Raw genomic sequence first — 18,610 nt, forward strand, 5'->3', positions numbered from 1 at the left:
GTAATGAACATAAAAGTGCTAATATCTTTTCAAAATAGTTATTTCATTTTCTTTGGACCTATACCAAGAAGAGAAATTGCTGTGAGCCTATGGTAATTCTATTTTTTATTTCTTGAGCAACCTCCATACAGGTTTTCCGTAATGGCTGTACCAATTTACATTCCCATCAACAATGTAGAATGGTTCCCTTTCTCCACGTCCTTGCCAACACTTGTTGTCTTTTGTTTCCTTGGTAACAGCCATCATAACAGGTATGGGGCGATACCTTATTACAGTTCTGGTTTGCATTTCTCTAATGATGATTGACATTGAGCATCTTTTCATATACCTCTTTGTCATTTGTATGTCTCCTTTGGGAAATGTCTGTTCACATCCTTAACCCATTTTTTAACTGGGCTATTGGGTTTCTTACTATTGGGCTGTAGGAATTCAATCACTTGCTTCTTAATTGTAAACTTCTCAGGCAAGGCCCTTGACCCTACCTGGCACATGCACCTACCCTATGACCATGCCCCCTTGCCTCTTCCTGGCCTTTTCTCCATTTCTCCCACTGTCTCAGCTCAGAAACAGCCTGCCTGGGAACTAAGAAGGATGCATAGAGATAATCATAGGAATGAGGGTGTCGTAGCAAACCAGTCTCTTGTCCCACATCAAAAAACCTTTGAGTAAGTCAAAAGTATTGGCTAAACAAAGGTCATCCGGCTTTGCTAAGATATTTGAAACCATTCTAGGTGACCTGGTTGTGGGAAGACTGTCAGCATTGGGCCCCATAACTTATCCGTCACTACTGCAGAAAAGACCTCACAAAGTAGGAAACCCACTGAAATCTCTGTCCCTTCTCATTCTCTGACCAGGAAATTCTAACGCTGCCTGTTTCACACCTCTCCAGAAGCTTTGATCTTGCTCTTCTTTCAGTGACCACCTCATCCCTGCCTCTCTTTCTCTCAAAAATAAACATTAAAAAAGTATAAATATGATAACTATTATTTTCCATTATTATATATTACTTTATGTTATATATTATTTATATAATTATCACTTATACAGCACCTGCTCATTTACAAAACACTTTTCAGATATGTTCCTTCATTTGATGCCCACAACATTTTGACAGAAATGGTGTTGTACTTCTCCCATTTTTCCATGAGAAAAATAAAGAAGGCACAAGATATTCAAAGGGGAACACCTGGTAAGTAACCACACCAGGACTAAAACCAAATCCTGGACTTTTTACACTAATTCTCCTGATCCAAAGAATCTAATTCTGGCACTTATACAACATGCTCCATCATTCAAGGTGCTGTCAAAGCTGTCCATTCTGAGTTTATTCTGTTAGCAAATATGTAACAGGCAGAGAGTTAATATAGCAGAATGGCAAAAAATACAAGACCCTGAGGCCAAACTGCTTGCTAGGCAAGGTGGACATTAGGAGTCCAAGGCCAGGAACATAGTGACTGACCAGGATTAAATTCTGGCTCTTGGCCAGAATGACTTCATCCTGAGCACAAGAGCAGGTAATTGACTTCTGATTATGTTTCACTGCAGCCGAGTCTCTGTCTTTATGTGGATAAGCAGAGCCACAATTCCTGCCAAACTGAGGTCCCGCTTTGTTCTTTCTGGACCTTGCTTCACTGCACCCATTTCAAGGATAAGAATCCAGTTCCTGAAGCCACATCAAAAATGCATACTCTCATCAATTATACCAGCCTTCACGGGAAGTTGTAACAACTGGAGACTCCAAGCCAGTACACATGCCTAACATTCCTTTGTATTTTCTACTTGCAGGATAAAAATGTCAAGGGGAAACCAGAGTCACATCACAGAATTCCTCCTTCTGGGACTGACCAGTGACCCCAAATATCAGGAGTGGCTCTTTGCCAGCTTTCTGGCCATGTATCTGGTCAACGTGGCTGGCAACTCAGTCATCATTGCAGCCATCCGGGGGGACACCCGCCTCCACACCCCCATGTACTTCTTCCTCTCCAATCTGTCCCTGGTGGACATCTGCTTTACAAATGTCATCGTGCCACGGATGCTGGCAAACATGCTGAACAAGACCAAGAAGATCTCCTTTGCCCAGTGCCTCACACAGATGTATTTCTTTGTGACCTGTGCGATCACTGACAGCTTCCTCCTGGCTGCCATGGCTATTGACCGCTACATGGCCATCTGTAACCCACTGCATTACACCACGACCATGAGCCCCCAGCGCTGTCTCTTGCTGGTGACAGTGTCCTGGGTGCTGTCCCACCTTCACTCACTCACCCACACGATTCTCATGGCCCGCCTCTCCTTCTGTGGGCCCAACGTCATCCACCACTTCTTCTGTGACGTCCAGCCACTGCTGACGCTCTCCTGCTCTGACACCTCTGTCAATGAGCTTTTGGCCTTCACAGAGGGCTCCTTGGTGATCATGAGTCCCTTCATCTTGATCATTGTCTCTTACGTCCACATCACCCGTGCCGTTCTGAGGGTCCCTTCTCGAGGAGGCAGGCACAAGGTCTTCTCCACCTGTGGGTCCCACCTCACAGTTGTGGCACTCTTCTATGGGACTGCCATCTCTGTGTACATTCGCCCCTCATCTACCTACTCAGTGACAAAGGACAGTGTGGTCACTGTTATTTATACTGTGGTAATCCCCATGTTGAACCCTTTTATCTACAGTCTTAGGAACAAGGACATGAAACAAGCCTTGAGAAAGCTGACTAGGAGAAAGGAATAGAATACTCATATTCTGCTACCTCTAGGAGTTTAATAATTGACTCAACAATTAAAGGTTAAGCACCTACTACCTGCAGATATTACGTTGAATTCTGTGAGGAAGGCAAAATACATCAATCATCTCTTCTGTCTCCAAAAGTATTTACAGTCTAGTTAGAAGAAAGAAAAAGACTGTTAAAAGCTTACTGTAATCAGAATGTCATACTTTTTCATATTATCAACCTTAATAAATTATAAAATAACCCCCCAACTCCCTTCTTCCTCACTTTATCCCTTCTTTTTTATAATATTTTTTTAAAAATTTTTAAAGTTTATTTATTTTTGACAAAGAGAGTGCATGAGAGGAGGAGAGAGGCAGAGAGAAAGAGGGAGACACAGAATCCGAAGCAGGCTCCATGCTCTGAGCTGTCAGCACAGAGCCTGACGTGGGCCTCAAACCCATGAACCACGAGATCATGACCGGAGCCGAAGTCGGATGTTTAACCGACTGAGCCACCCAGGTGCCCCTTTTTTATACTCTTTAGTTCATGCATCTTATTATGTAAATTACCAGTGTAGACCAATATGTTTAACCATAAAGAGTAAGGAAGAAAAGCTTCTGAATGTATAGTTTCAACAGTTTAGGCATATGGTTTAATGTTCCTACCAAATAAGTCATTAATTCTACACTTGGTTCTCTTGGACCTGAATAGATTTTCTTAGTAAGATATAGTATAAATATCAATATAATAAAGCTCATACTGCTCCATAGCTGTCTACTTAAGGGCTTCAGGGGGTAACAAACTAACCTGGAGTGGTAAAAAGGTCATAGAATTCTAAGACAAGAAACTTGAAATTAGGTCACAACTTGGTCTTCCTAGTTTTATGAAGAAGGCTGTCACTATCTCCAAGCCCCATTTTCCTCAGTGACAAAAATAAGCATCTGTGTGCAGTACATCCTGGAGAGGAGAGTCAGATCCAAAAATGGGTGACAAGAGTGTCCTCAAGGAGGGGTGATTTGGTGTGTACTGAGTCCAAGTAGAGTGAAGAAGGCATCCCTGTTGGGAGCCTGGATCTTTGGAGACACAGCTAATTACAGGACTGGGGCAGAGAAAGAACAAGATGATCCTGGAACATCTTGAGATAGAAAGCAAGAAAGTGCCTAGAGAATGGTGGGAACATATCAAAAGAACACAGAAGCAATAAATTATATAACTCACTGAACAAAGTAAAAAAAACGGGAGTCTATACCAATATAGGTAAATGAACAGATGGGAAGAATTTTGGTGAGGAATGGGGTAGTTACATCATTTCATAAAATACGTATTTCTAACAAAAAGGAAAAGTAATTTCACAGAGAAGTCTGGCAGAACCACTTTAATCCAGTAATCAGAATGAATATCAATAGTAATGGGACAATTCAAAATCCTGTACCCCCTTATAAGGTGCAATGACTAGAATCAAGTGTCACTTCTATGATATTCCTGCCAACAATGGATAGCTCAAATCTAGTCATAAGGAAATGAAAAATAAACCAAATTGAGGGATATTCTAGAAAACAAGTACCCCATAATATTCAAAGATGTCAAGTGTGTGAAAGTTAAGGAAAGTTTGTGGGATTATTCCAGCCTGGGGGAAACAAGTTAAATGTAATATAGGATTCTGAACTGGATATTTTTATTATTCCTTTTGCTATGGAGACATTATTGGGACAAGCAGTGAAACTTGACATGGTAGATATGGTAATGTATTAATGTTAATTTCCTGATTTCAATTTTATTGTGACTATGGAGGAGAATGTCTCTGTAGGAAATACATACTAAACTATTTGAGGGAGAAAGGTCACGTTTTGTGCCATAATGGCATTTTTCTGTAATCTGGAGACTGTTTCAAAATTTTAGACAATTTTTTTTAGTTTCAGCTGTAGAAGTTAGTGATTCATCACTTACATACAATACCCAATGCTCATCACAAGTGTCCTTCTTAATATTTATCATCTATTTAACCCATCCCCCCACACACCACCCCTCCATCAACCCTCAGTTTGTTCTCTGTAGATTAGAGTCTGTTTCCTGGTTTGCATCTCTTTTTTTTTCTATGTTCATCTGTTTTGTTTCTTAAATTTCCCATATGAGTGAAATCATGTGATATTTGTCTTTCTCTGACTAACTTATTTTGCTTAGCATAATACTCTCTAGCTCTATCCACATCATTGCAAATGACAAGATTTCATTCTTTTTTATCACTGAGTAATATTCCACTGTGTGTGTGTATATATATATATATATATATATATATATATATATACACACACACATATACATATATGTGTGTGTGTGTATATGTGTGTGTGTGTCTGTATATATATATATATATATACAGAAGAAATGGTGTGTGTGTGTATATATATATGTATATATATATATATATATATATATATATACATATACAGAAGAAATGGTGTGTGTGTGTGTGTGTGTGTATATATATATATATATATATATATATATATATATGGTGTGTATGTGTATATAAATGGAAAGAGAAGAAATGGTGTGTGTATGTGTATATATATATATACACACACCATTTCTTCTCTTTCCATTTATCAATCTATGGACATTTGGGCTCTTTCCATACTTTGGCTATTGTTGATAATGCTGCTATAAACACTGGGGTATATGTGTTCCTCCTCATAAGTATTTTTTTATCCTTTGGGTAAATACCTACTACTGCAACTGTGGATCATAAGGTAGTTCTACTTTTAACTTTTGGAGGAATCTTCATACTGTTTTCCAGAGTGGCTGCACCAGTTTGCATTCCCACCAATAGTGTAAGAGGATTCCCCTTTCTCCTCATCCTTGCCAACACCTGTTGTTTCCTGTGTTGTTAAGTTTAGCCATTCTGACAGGTGTGAAGTGATATCTCATTATAGTTTTGATTTACATTTCCCTGATCAGTGACGTTGCACACTTTTTCATTTGTCTGTTGGCCATCTGTATGTCTTCTTTGGAAAAATGTCTATTCGTGTCTTCTGCCCATTTTTAAACTGGAATGTTTGTTTTTGGTGTTGAGTTTGATAAGTTCTTTATATATTTTGGATACTAACCCTTTATCAGATATGTCATTTGAAAATATCTTCTCTCATTCAATAGTCTGTTTTGTTGATGGTTCCTTCATTGTACAGAAGATTTTTATTTTGACTTACTCCTAATAGTTTATTTTTGCTTTTGTTTCCCTTGCCTCAGGAGACATATCTAGTAAGAAGTTGCTACAGCCTTGAAGAATTCTTTAAGCTGCTAAATACTTTCAATATCATAAGAACCTCAAACTTAGTGACCATTTCTGAAGAAAATGAAATATTGAAATATGGGAGTGCCTTGATGGCTCAGTTGGTTACGGATCCAACTCTTGGTTTTGGCTCAGGTCATGATCTCACAGTTCATGAGACTGAACCCCACATCGGGCTCCAAGCTGACAGTGTGGAGCCTGCTTGAGATTCTCTCTCTCTCCCTCTCTCTTTCTCTTTTCCTCCCCTTCCCCCACTTGCACTCTCTTTCAAAATAACTAAACTTAAAAAAATGTTAAAATACAAATTATCACTGTCATAAAAATGTATTTCCATGAAGTAAAGGTGTGGTAGATATTTTATAACAAATTATTGTATCCTACTACCTTGTATAGTAATCAAACTTTCTGTTATTTTAAAATATCACTTATTTATTTACATAGTGTGTTGGATAGACTACTGTCAATCCACCACTCTAGAACTACATTTCCCAGAATTCCTTTCTCTCTATGGTTCTGGGATAGTTTGCCAAAAAAGGAACTTATATCATATTTGGAACACAGAAGTGAAGTGCAAGACATTATTCCCTGGAGACAGATACAGCCAAATGTGTGGACAGAGTAAGAATTTATAATAGCTCCTGAAAAAAATTCATGAAACCACCTGCTTTGCAACTGCAAACTAAGACACTTTGTGGAAACTTCTCAGATATTCTCAAGAGTTATGGCATCTTCTAGGCAAGCCTTTGAGAACCCTCTGCTTTAGAATGTCAAAAACAAAATAACAAGCCCCAAATGGAGCTGTTTATTCTAAGCCCTGTGCCATCAAATTTGGGTTTGACTTCATTATGGTCTTGGCTCTCCCGGAAATGGAATCTTAAACCAATCAATCAGGAGTCACCTGATCAGCACTAGGTCAGTAATCCCATAGAAAGATCCCTGCCATCCCCTAAAAGAAAGCTACTTTGCAATAATCAACCCACTTTTTTCTTTTTCTCCTGAAGTATAGCTGACATAAAATGTTATATTAGTTTCACCTTTTTGTCTAGTATAACTTCCTGATTCCCACTCCCTTCTGCCCTATGAAAGTCTTTCACTTTGTACAACTCCTCAGAGCTTCTTTCCATCTGCTAGATTGAATGCTACCCAATTTTAATTGACTTTTGCTCAAATTTAAATTTTTAATATATCTCAGTTTATATTTTTAAGTTTTTATTTAAATTCCAGTTAGTTAAGATAGGTGCAGCCACTCTGGAAAACAGTATGGAGGTTCCTCAAAAAGTTAAAAATAGAACTACCCTACGATCCAGCAATTGCATTACCAGGTATTTACCCAAAGAATACAAAAATACTATTTCAAAGGGATACATGCACCCCGATGTTTATAGCAGCATTATCTACAATAGCCAAATTATGGAAGCAGCCCAAGTGTCCTTCAACTGATGAATGGATAAAGAAGATATGGTGTGTGTGTGTGTGTGTGTGTGTGTATAATGGAAATAATTCAGCCATAAAAAAGAATGAAATCTTGCCATTTGCAAAGACATGGATGGAACAGAGTGTAATGTTAAGTGAAATGAGTCACAGAAAGACAAATACCATATGATTTCACTTATATGTCTTAGTTTATTTTTAACAAGTGCTTCTGGCCAAGATCTTCAGTGTCAGTCTCCTTTACCTCTAGTAGAAGCTTCTCTGACCTTTGTTCCTCTCATTCTTTAAAGAATTCTATATGTCCCAAATGCTATATTAAACTTATTATATGAGGAACATAGAATACCATGTTTTTCTAACTGGTTGATACACATTTTAGTACCAAAGATGGCTCCAAAGAAAGAGAGACTTAAATAAGAGAATCTAGAATTAATTAAATAAGAGAATCTATGGCACAAAAACAGACACATAGACCAATGGAATAGAATAGAAACCCCAGAACTAGACCCACAAACATATGGCCAACTCATCTTTGACAAAGCAGGAAAGAACATCCAATGGAAAAAAGACAGCCTCTTTAACAAATGGTGCTGGGAGAACTGGACAGCAACATGCAGAAGGTTGAAACTAGACCACTTTCTCACACCATTCACAAAAATAAACTCAAAATGGATAAAGGACCTAAATGTGAGACAGGAAACCATCAAAACCTTAGAGGAGAAAGCAGGAAAAGACCTCTCTGACCTCAGCCGTAGCAATCTCTTACTCGACACATCCCCAAAGGCAAGGGAATTAAAAGCAAAAGTGAATTACTGGGACCTTATGAAGATAAAAAGCTTCTGCACAGCAAAGGAAACAACCAACAAAACTAAAAGGCAACCAGCGGAATGGGAAAAGATATTCACAAATGACATATCGGACAAAGGGCTAATATCCAAAATCTATAAAGAGCTCACCAAACTCCACACCCGAAAAACAAATAACCCAGTGAAGAAATGGGCAGAAAACATGAATAGACACTTCTCTAAAGAAGACATCCGGATGGCCAACAGGCACATGAAAAGATGTTCAGCGTCGCTCCTTATCAGGGAAATACAAATCAAAACCACACTCAGGTATCACCTCACGCCAGTCAGAGTGGCCAAAATGAACAAATCAGGAGACTATTAGATGCTGGAGAGGATGTGGAGAAACGGGAACCCTCTTGCACTGTTGGTGGGAATGCAAATTGGTGCAGCCGCTCTGGAAAGCAGTGTGGAGGTTCCTCAGAAAATTAAAAATAGACCTACCCTATGACCCAGCAATAGCACTGCTAGGAATTTACCCAAGGGATACAGGAGTACTGATGCATAGGGCCACTTGTACCCCAATGTTCATAGCAGCACTCTCAACAATAGCCAAATTATGGAAAGACCCTAAATGTCCATCAACTGATGAATGGATAAAGAAATTGTGGTTTATATACACAATGGAGTACTACAGAGCAATGAGAAAGAACAAAATATGGCCCTTTGTAGCAAGGTGGATGGAACTGGAGAGTGTGATGCTAAGTGAAATAAGCCATACAGAGAAAGACAGATACCATATGGTTTCACTCTTATGTGGACCCTGAGAAACTTAACAGGAACCCATGGGGGAGGGGAAGGAAAAAAAAAAAAACAGGTTAGAGTGGGAGAGAGCCAAAGCATAAGAGACTCTTAAAAACTGAGAACAAACTGAGGGTTGATGGGGGGTGGGAGGGAGGAGAGGGTGGGTGATGGGTATTGAGGAGGGCACCTTTTGGGATGAGCACTGGGTGTTGTATGGAAACCAATTTGTCAATAAATTTCATATAAAATAAAAAAAAAAGGCAAGATTAAAAAAAAAAATAAGAGAATCTAGAATCCAATCTGCTTAGATTTGAAAGTAGTAATGACCTTGCCAGTGGAAAATGGGACACTGTCAACCCATGGAATCCACTACAAACAATGTTATGATCAGTTGGGAGACCAAGAAGCCTTAGCAATAGAATGCTAGAATGGAAAGAAAGAGTATAAAAAGAGTGGGGTGTACTGGCTGCTTCAGATTAGAGCAGAGAACTTTGAGAAAGAACATGGCAAGCTCAACAATTTACACTTCAAACTCAAGACATGAGTAAAAAGCTAAAAGCTTTTATGATTCCATGAAAAAAAAATCCCTTCTTACTTCTGTCACAGGACCCAGATTAATAAAAAGCAAACCTATGGGGTGCCTGGGTGGCTCAGTCAGTTAAGCATCTAACTCTTGGTTTCGGCTCAGGTTTGTGAGTTTGAGCAGCATGGAGCCTGCTTGGGATTCATTCTCATTCTCTCTCTCTCTCTCTCTCTCTCTCTCTCTCTCTCTCTCTCTCTTTCTCTCTCTCCCTCCCTGTCTCTCCCCTGCTCACACTCTCTCTCTCTAAAAATAGATAAAATAAACTTTTTTTAAAAGTTAAAAAAAATAAAATAAAATAAAAAGCAAACCCAGAATCTCACCCTGTAAGTGACCGAATTACAGCACAAATCAGATTTATGGCCTTGTCATTTATGTTAAAGTCAGGGCATTTACTGGGAAAGAATGGTTTCCTGAAAATCTGAATGGGAAAATTTTGATAGACAGTGATGAATCTGAGTACTTGGAACACCCAAATGTCTGAGCCCCCTTTGCCACTTCTCACGGAGAAGTTATCTGCCCTTTGCTCTTACCAGCTAGAATAATTCCTCCTATGGCAGTCATCTTGCAGGGGAATGTAGATTCTTCTCAAGACCAACTTGTATCACCTCTCTGAGTCTACAGACTCATAATCAAACTCAAATCATGGCAGACCCAGCAGGAGAATGACCAAGTTTGCCCTGATGCACCCAAAGGGGCAGTGGTATATGTATTCAACTTACTCTCAATAGGGCAGCAAAAAATAAAATGGAAATTTATAGAAAGGAATGAAACAAATGTGGCCAAAGGTCAATAACCAGTGTATCTGCATGAAGGATATATGTTTGCCACAATATTCTTTCCTTTTTTATGTGACTTTGAAATTTTTCCACATAAAACTTTGGAAGCAAAAACATAAATCAGATCATATCCCCCCTCTGCTCAAAACCTCACAATGACCCAGTGGCCTCGCATCTCACTCATAGAAAGAGCCAAGTCCTTGTAAGAGCCTACCAGACTCTACATAATTTGTCCCCCCACACCCCTCTGCCTTCTCACCCTGCTGGTCCTGTCTTTACCTCCGCCCCTCCAGAAACACTGATCTCTGGTGTTCCTTAAAAAAACATGGATTGCTTCCACCTCAGGCCCTTTGAGTTCACCATTTCCACTGTCTGAAATGCTTTTTCCTCAGATACTCACACATATCAACACTTCTGCTCTCTCTAAATTCAGACCTTGCTTAAATAACACTCAAAATCCTTGGCATTTTCCTTCTGTGAACACAGCTATCCCACACTTCCCAGCCTTTCTTAGAGTTAAATGTGACCATGGAACTGAGTTCCAGCCAAAAGCATGTGGGTAGGAAAAATGCACATCACTTTTCAGCCTGGCCCATTCAAGTCTCCTACCCGCTACACTCCCTCTTAACCCAACCATGGGCTGAATAGAAAGGGCTTTGAGAAACTAGGGTAGGGTACAGCCACAGGAGGAAGAATTCCAGGACCCTGAAGGAAATCACACATGGAAATCACATTCATGTTGGACTTTGGGTCAGCAAAAAATAAACTTTTATTGTGTAAGCCAACAATAAATAGGTATAATAATAGTATTATTGGGCTATTGTAGATAGCGAGCTGTTGTAAAGATTTGCAATGATAAATACACAGTCATCAGCACAGAACTTTAGAATTCACTCAATATGTGTTATTAATGGTAGTGAAAGGGGTTCTTGAAACTGAGAAAATAACATGTGCTTGATAATTAGACATGCCTTGACTGGTAATATCACAACTGTTAGAATTGTGCAAAGCTGACCCAAGGGTATAAAGTTTCAGTTATTCCAGATTAATACATTCTTGAGATAGAATTTAGATCCTAGTGACTACAGTTAACAGTACTGTATTGTACACATGAAATGTGCTAAGAGGGCAGATCCTAAATTTTCTCACCACACACTCAAAAAAATGGTAACTACGTGAGGTGACGGATGTGGTGATGGACGTGATAACTATGTAGCTTGATTGTGGTGATCATTTCACAGTGTATATGTATATCAAAACATCAAGCATATACCTTAAATATATACAAATTTAATTTGTCAATTATACTTCAATAAAGCTGAGAAATAAGAATTGTTTGAAGTCATTTTTCTGAGTCGAAGTAAATTAGAATACCTGACAGAGGATTGAAAACTTTAGCTTATAAATGTCAAAGTATGTGTTAGACCCTAGATGTGTCTACTATTCTGCTCAGCAAATGAGTTGTAAACCAGATGAGTGAGAGAGAGAGGTCAAAGGAAGCCTGGAGCAGCCAGTCCTGAAAATCCAGGAGAAGGAGAATGTTTACAATGTGGAGGAACCCAGTCCCCACCATCACAGGGTACAAGGAAAAGAATAAGACTAGAACAACCCCAGGGACCTGAACAAGTCCCAGTGCTGCTTAAAGATGGATAGGGTGGTCTGGGCAGAAGTGAGCTTTCCACCACAGGAGGTGTACCAACAAATGATGGATGATATGGGAGAAGATTAATTGTTGTTGAAAGAGTGACCAGTGATATTTAAGATCCCATCCAATATGAATGCTTTACTACTGTAGCCTAGAACAAGGGCTGATTATGCTGAGATTCACTAACAGAAAAAAAGAACCATAATACGTAGCCTGTTCATAGTCTCCCTGTTACTAGACCTTCCTAAGAATACCTCTTGCCTGAATTGTCACCCATTACCTGTCACTTCTAAATACTTTATCTGCCCTGATGGCCTCCCCTTAGCACACCCCATATGTCCACTCAAGCATGGACTCTGCTCAAGTGTGTATCTCCTCTGTCTAGATCCATCTTTCTACTAATCTCTGAGTTTCTCACAAAGTGCTCTGTATAATTTAGACTCATATTTGGCTGAAAGTGACCCTACCCTCAATGAGCCATTCCTCCAATGGAGCAAGAGCTTGCTCAGGATTATCAGAATAGGGGGAAAAGCAGATAAATTTGTAGAACATCTGAAGATGACCTAGCACCATGGAGGAGAAAATAAGAGGGAGCCATCAAAGACATTCCTAGGTGTAGTCTCCACATAACAAAGTAGAATAAGTGTGAAATATAGAATTGAGACAACCCTGAATTTGAAGTTAGCTGCAGCACTTTCTAGTTATGTGAATTTGGGCAAGTGTTTGTTTTATTTTTTGAATATTTATTTATCTTTGAGAGACAGAGACACATATCGTGAGTGGGGAAGGGATGGAGAAAGCCAGAGACACAGAATCCGAAGCAGGATTCAGGCTCTGAGCTGTCAGCACAGAGCCTGACACGGGGCTTGAACCACGAGCTGTGAGCTCATGACCTGAGCTGAAGTTGGAAGTTCCACCAACTGAGCCACACAGATGCCCCTAGGCAAGTTTTTTTTTAATAGTTTCTTTTTTTGATGTTTTTATTTATTTTTGAGACAGAGAAAGAGCATGAGCAAGGGAGGGGCAGAGAGAGAGGGAGACACAGAATCTGAAGCAGGATCCAGGCTCTGAGCTGTCAGAACAGAGCCCGACATGGGGCTCAAACTCACGGACTGTGAGATCATGACCTGAGCCGAGGTCGGACGCTCAACCGACTGAGCCACCCAGGCGTCCCCTTAGGCAAGTTTTTTAATAAGACTGAGCCTCATTTCCCTCATCTGCAAAAACAAGAACACTGCACTTGAAGAGTGATATATAAAAATGTCACATAAGCATTTGATAAATGGTTATTATTATATGAACATATTCTTAAGTTTATTTCATTCTCCAGGCAACCTGCCCTGCCATACAGGTACTAAAATTTAGATGACAACCCTAAAATTTGGAGAGGCTAATCAAATCACAACTACTCATTGTGAGTGAAGAGAATCTTTACCCTTAGGATCCTTTCCATGGCACCACACATCACTCCCCAACATCCCAGGGACAGCCTCAGGTCCAAGCCTTCTCTATTCACCTACCTCCATCTCCTTCAAAATCACAATGGTAACAAACTAATTATCCGAGATTCAAAGAAACTTGCCACCCTGGAATGCAGAGATTCCTCAGTCTCTACTGTTCTCCCCAAGGCTCCCCTCTTAATGAGCTCTCCAGGGGCGGTTGATGGAAATACCGTCTGCCTCCTTGGGATGATTCATGTGAAAGGCAATCACCTCCTTCTAGGTCTTCACCCTTCCTCATCATTTGAGTAAATCTTCAGAGACCAGTGATGGTAGCTGGGCATGAGAGAAAGCCTTGGGTTCCAGATGGCTGAGGCTACATTGAAAGATTACTTCTCTAAAGGAAGAGAAGTGTCTGAGATGACAATCACACACACAACAGTCAGAGTGTAGTGAGTCCTGTCTGCTCCCACACCAAGTCTGGATCTTTTCTTCCTCACTTGATACAAGAGTTCTATCCCCCCAGCCCCCATGTTCTCCCTAATCACCAAGGCCAGTGAGGCTGAGGAGAAGACGCCTGGATTCTCGAATGACCACCCTGGAGGTCACAATCCCTTTTCTGAGTAAGTAGCTGTTATCATCTACCCATTGTTACACCCAAGTCCTACAAACCCTGGAGCATTAGAAACTAAGAAATCATGTTGTAAATCATCCCCTTTTCCAAGGACAAAATCTGAGGCTCAGATTCAGCATAGCTGAAACCACAAACCAAGTCATATATCCATGCTTCTAATGCCATGGTCTCCACATCCCTCTGTTTCTCCTTCTCCATTTATATAATACAGGAAGGATTTGTTATTCTAGTGGGTCAGACCCCAAGGAAAGAAGTTCTGCACTAGGAATGAAACAGATGTAGCTGCCCTGATCCTGACGGGGAGACCTAGCCTGGCTCCTGGTTGTCCCAAAAGCCAGGCCTGCTGAGGAAGCCTCCAGATACTATGGCCTCACCCTGACCTCTGAACATCTTCAGAACAGCCTAAGTCATGAGCTGACACATGTTAGTGGTAAGAGGAGACTGTGGTACTGGGTAAAAAATTGGGCCTCAAGTTTTCCCTATATAAAAAGAGTACCTTGATTTCATCCTCATGTTCATAATATTTCTTATGGAGTAATTCATTCTGTAAAACACATTGATAGCAGAATTTCTCTAATTAAAGAGAAAGAGACCCAAAGTACCTCTCATTCAGCCTTCCCCTCAGCTTCCTGATCCCTCTCGGGGTGGCCCCTGAGTCCCCAGGGGAGCAGTTTGGAAACTTATGAAATGGATAAATTTTAAGATCACTTCCATCTCCAACAACTTAGAATTGTACAAATGTCTCACAGGAATTTACATTCTAAAAGGAAATACTTGACCATTACACAGGGAGCTTTAGCCATGCCAGCCAGAAGCTTCGAAAGGTGACTGTAGATGGTGGGATGACTTAATACCAAGTCTTGCTGGGTAAGGATTGGAAGGAACTGGGGGAATTTCACCCAGAGAACAAACCTGGGGACATGGGCATTGTTTTCAAACATCAGAATGGCTATCATGGTATCTGATTCTTCTGTATTCCCAATGCTTGGGTTGTTTCCTGGCACTTGGTGAAACTTTGTCAAGTGAATCATAAATCAATCCATCAGCCCATGAAAGGAAGGCATACCTAACATCACTAGCAAAGAGAAAGCCAGCTAACAGGATGCTGGTACTGGGGGGCTTAGTAGAATGCTGGGCTTTTGCATTTCAATCCAAGATAAACGGGCTTCTCCAATTTTGACTGCAAAGGGACAGGGGCACATTTTAGGAGACAGTGGGCTCCATTTACTGGCAATATTTTAGTGGGATGACCTGGCATCTGTGTTCCTGATGGGTTCATGCTCTGACAAATAGAAAGGAAGATAAATCTCTGAGTTTTATTTAAGACTTGATATTCTTTTTCTTATTCATAGGCTTCAGATGCAAAGGGTTGAATTAATCACATACCCCAGTTCATAGCATATTGCCAACTCTGGACCCTTTTTTCTCTTACTTGTTTGCTTCCTCACCCACTCCCCACTACTGTTCCTCCCCCATTCTAATATGCTTAACATTCAACTTTGTGTATGGATTTCCTTGTTGTTTTATTGCATTTTTAAGTTATTTTTAAGGTGTACAATGTGACTTATTGATATGCATACGTTATGAAATATTACCATTTGTGTTGCATTTTTAATTTATATAAAACATCTTGTGTCATAGATCTCATTCATTCCCTTACTTTCTCACTCAGATTATGTTTTTAAAATCTATCAAAGTTGCTGTAATTCTAATCAGTTGTTTCTAGACAGCTGCACTGTACCCATGGCGGGCGCCTATCACATTTACCAGCCCAGTGAGGGACACCGAGGTTGCCACAAATTCCCCATCACTGCAACTGACACTGTGGAAACATCCTCATCCAGAAGCTTCTATTTGCCTGTGTACCAATGTCTCTGGGCTTCCGTCTAGCAGCAGGGTTGTAAGCTCATGGGATATTCATTAACTTGACTAAATCATGCCAGTTTGTTCTGTAGAGTCTTGCACCAGTTTTATTTTCCAACCAGCAGTGTCCAAAGGATCCCTATATTGCCACATCTCCTTGCAAGAGTTGACCTTATTCTCCTTTCTAATGTCTGCCAAGCTAACAAATGTCAAGTGAAATCTCATGGTTTATTTTGTCATTTCTCTGATAAGCAATGGATTTGAGCATTTCTTCATAGGCTTATTAGCCTTTTGGCTTTCTTGCTCATTTTTGTACTGGGATTCATATATTTCTCTTTCTGATGTGAAAGTGATCATTGCATATTCTACATACTAGTATCTCACCTGTTATACTTGCAAATATCATCTCCTAGCCTTTCATATGTCTGTTAGCTTCATTCATACTTATGTAAACAATTTACTTTTGCCCTTTTTTTAAGAGTAAGTGTCTTATTTAAGAAGTTCTTTCCCCTCTAGCTCAGAGATATTCTCCTAGTCTTTTCCTATTAACTTTATAGATTTACATGTTACCACAGATAAGCTCATAATATACCTGATTCCACCTTTATATATGATATTAGATAACAATTCTTTCTGATATCTTTCAATATAAAGAGTCGATTTTCCCACTATTTCCAAACATTCCATCCTTTCCCCCATTGGTTTTTAGTACCATCATTTTCCTGTATTAAGTTCTTGTATAAATATAGGTCTCTGAGCTACTTAGTTTTTTCCATTGGTCTTTTATCTGTTCTTACACCCAAACCATGCTGTCTTTATTATTATGAACTTTTATTATTCTTAATCTCTATTAAGACAAATGCCATCTTTTTACTTTTTATTTTCAAGTTTGACTTAGCTATTTCCTGATCTTTATTATTATTTGTAAATTTGAGAATAAAGTTATCAATGACTTCAAAAAATCCAACAGATATTTTAAGATTGAATTAAACTTATAGATTAATGTGGGAAATAACATCTTTGTAATATCATTTATTCCATCCAAGAAGATGGATTTCTCTCCATTCATTTTAATTATCCATATGCCCCTTATTAGACTTAGCTTCTACATAGCCGTTTTGTGTATTCTTAGATAAATTAATTCCTAGAGATTTAGAGTCTGTACTGTGACAGTGGATAGCATCTCATTTATTACTACATATTCTGGTTATTTCTAGTCCATTATCTTGGTTATTTCTTTCTATTCTAGAGAGATGCTATTGATTTTTTAGGTTGATCATGTTTCCAGCACCCCTGCTGAACTTACTTATTGGTTCTAATGTTTTATTAGTGGATTCTATTCTTTTTTCCAAGGAGATGAGCCTATCTTCTTTAAATAATGAAAGGTTTATTTTTTTTCCTTCTTTTCCTTTCACATTTTTCTTTTCTTACAGCATTAGGCAGGATTTCTAATACCATGTTAAATATTTGTGGAGATAATGGATATCCTAATCTTGTTTCTCATTTTAAAATAATGCATCTAAGGTTTATCTATTTAGTGTGAGATATGCTGTAGGACTTGGGTATAGATAGCTTCCACCAAATTAAGAATATCCCCTCCTGTTCCTAGTTTTCTAACAGAGATCATTGTAGACAGATGTTGAACCTTGCAAATGATTGTTCTGTTTCAATGAAAATTACCATGTAATATTATTCTCCTTTATTTTATTAATGTGGAGAAGTATATTGATGGAGTTTTCTGAAATCTGCATTACTGGGACAAATTCCACTTGTTCATGATATAATATTTTCAGTGCTATGTTGGGTTCATTTAACTATTGCTTTATTTAAGATTCTGCATCTATGTACATAAACAAAATGGGCCTATAATTTTATTTTATTTTCTTCTCTTGTTTTTCTTCTGGTTTTGGACTCAGTATCATACTGAACTTGTAAAATGGGCTGGAACGTTCCCTTTCTACCCTCTGTGTATTATTTTCTGGAACAACTTGCATAAAATCGAATTAGCTATTTCAAAAATTTGGTAGAATTTACCTTAAAGTCATTGGAGCCTGAGATTTTTTGAGAGGGAAGGTTCTTGGCTACCACTTATAATTTTTTATAATTTATTAGTCTATTCAAATAATTCCTATAGATTTTGTATGTTTCTGGGAATTTATCCATTTCATTTAAACTTTTCATAAAATTTTCAATTTCTTAAGACTTATGATTTTATCTCTCATGCCTGAAATAACTTCTCCTTTCTTGACTATTTTTTCATGCATTCTTTTTTTCCATGATTAATCTTGCCAAGGGGTCTATATCGTTGATATTTCATAGGATCTGTGTATTAGTTTCCTAGGGTTGCTGTAACAAATTACCACAAACTTGGTGGCTTAAAACAACAGAAATGTATTCTTTCACAGTTATGGAAGCCAGAAATCCATAACCTTAAAATAAAGAGATCCTCCTGAATTACCCAAATAAGCCCAGTGTAATCATGGGGTCCTTCAATGTGGAAGAGTGGGGCAGAAGAGAACCAGAGAGGTGGCAACACAAGGACTCACCCATCATTGCTGGCATTGAAGGCAGAGTGAGGGAGTCACTCATCAGGTGATGTGGGCAGTTTCTAGAAGCTGGAAAAGGCAAGGAACTAGATTCTTCTGTGGAGCCTCCAGGA

General features: G+C 39.1%; 3 protein-coding genes across 3 annotated transcripts in view; 1 reads left to right on the top strand and 2 right to left on the bottom strand.

Moving 5' to 3' along the window:
- LOC111559126 (olfactory receptor 1L8-like) overlaps positions 1-18,573 on the bottom strand; it is a 397,653-nt gene extending 379,080 nt beyond the window's left edge. The window contains exon 1 of the mRNA XM_045043965.1: positions 18,498-18,573. The gene's annotated coding sequence lies outside the window, so the exon portion shown is untranslated. The remainder of the gene's footprint in view (positions 1-18,497) is intronic.
- LOC111557539 (olfactory receptor 1L8-like) overlaps positions 1-18,574 on the bottom strand; it is a 356,757-nt gene extending 338,183 nt beyond the window's left edge. Inside the window, exon 1 of the mRNA XM_045043967.1 lies at positions 18,498-18,574. The gene's annotated coding sequence lies outside the window, so the exon portion shown is untranslated. The remainder of the gene's footprint in view (positions 1-18,497) is intronic.
- LOC101099411 (olfactory receptor 1L6-like) lies at positions 1,074-3,065 on the top strand. The gene is made up of 2 exons (XM_006939443.4): positions 1,074-1,189; positions 1,786-3,065. Exon 2 carries the CDS (start codon positions 1,793-1,795, stop codon positions 2,720-2,722), a length of 930 nt encoding a protein of 309 aa, XP_006939505.2. The 5' UTR covers positions 1,074-1,189; positions 1,786-1,792; the 3' UTR covers positions 2,723-3,065.
- Positions 18,575-18,610: the final 36 nt, after the last annotated feature.

Source organism: Felis catus, chromosome D4 (genome assembly GCF_018350175.1).
Source record: "Felis catus isolate Fca126 chromosome D4, F.catus_Fca126_mat1.0, whole genome shotgun sequence".
In the NCBI taxonomy this organism is placed as follows: domain Eukaryota; kingdom Metazoa; phylum Chordata; class Mammalia; order Carnivora; family Felidae; genus Felis; species Felis catus.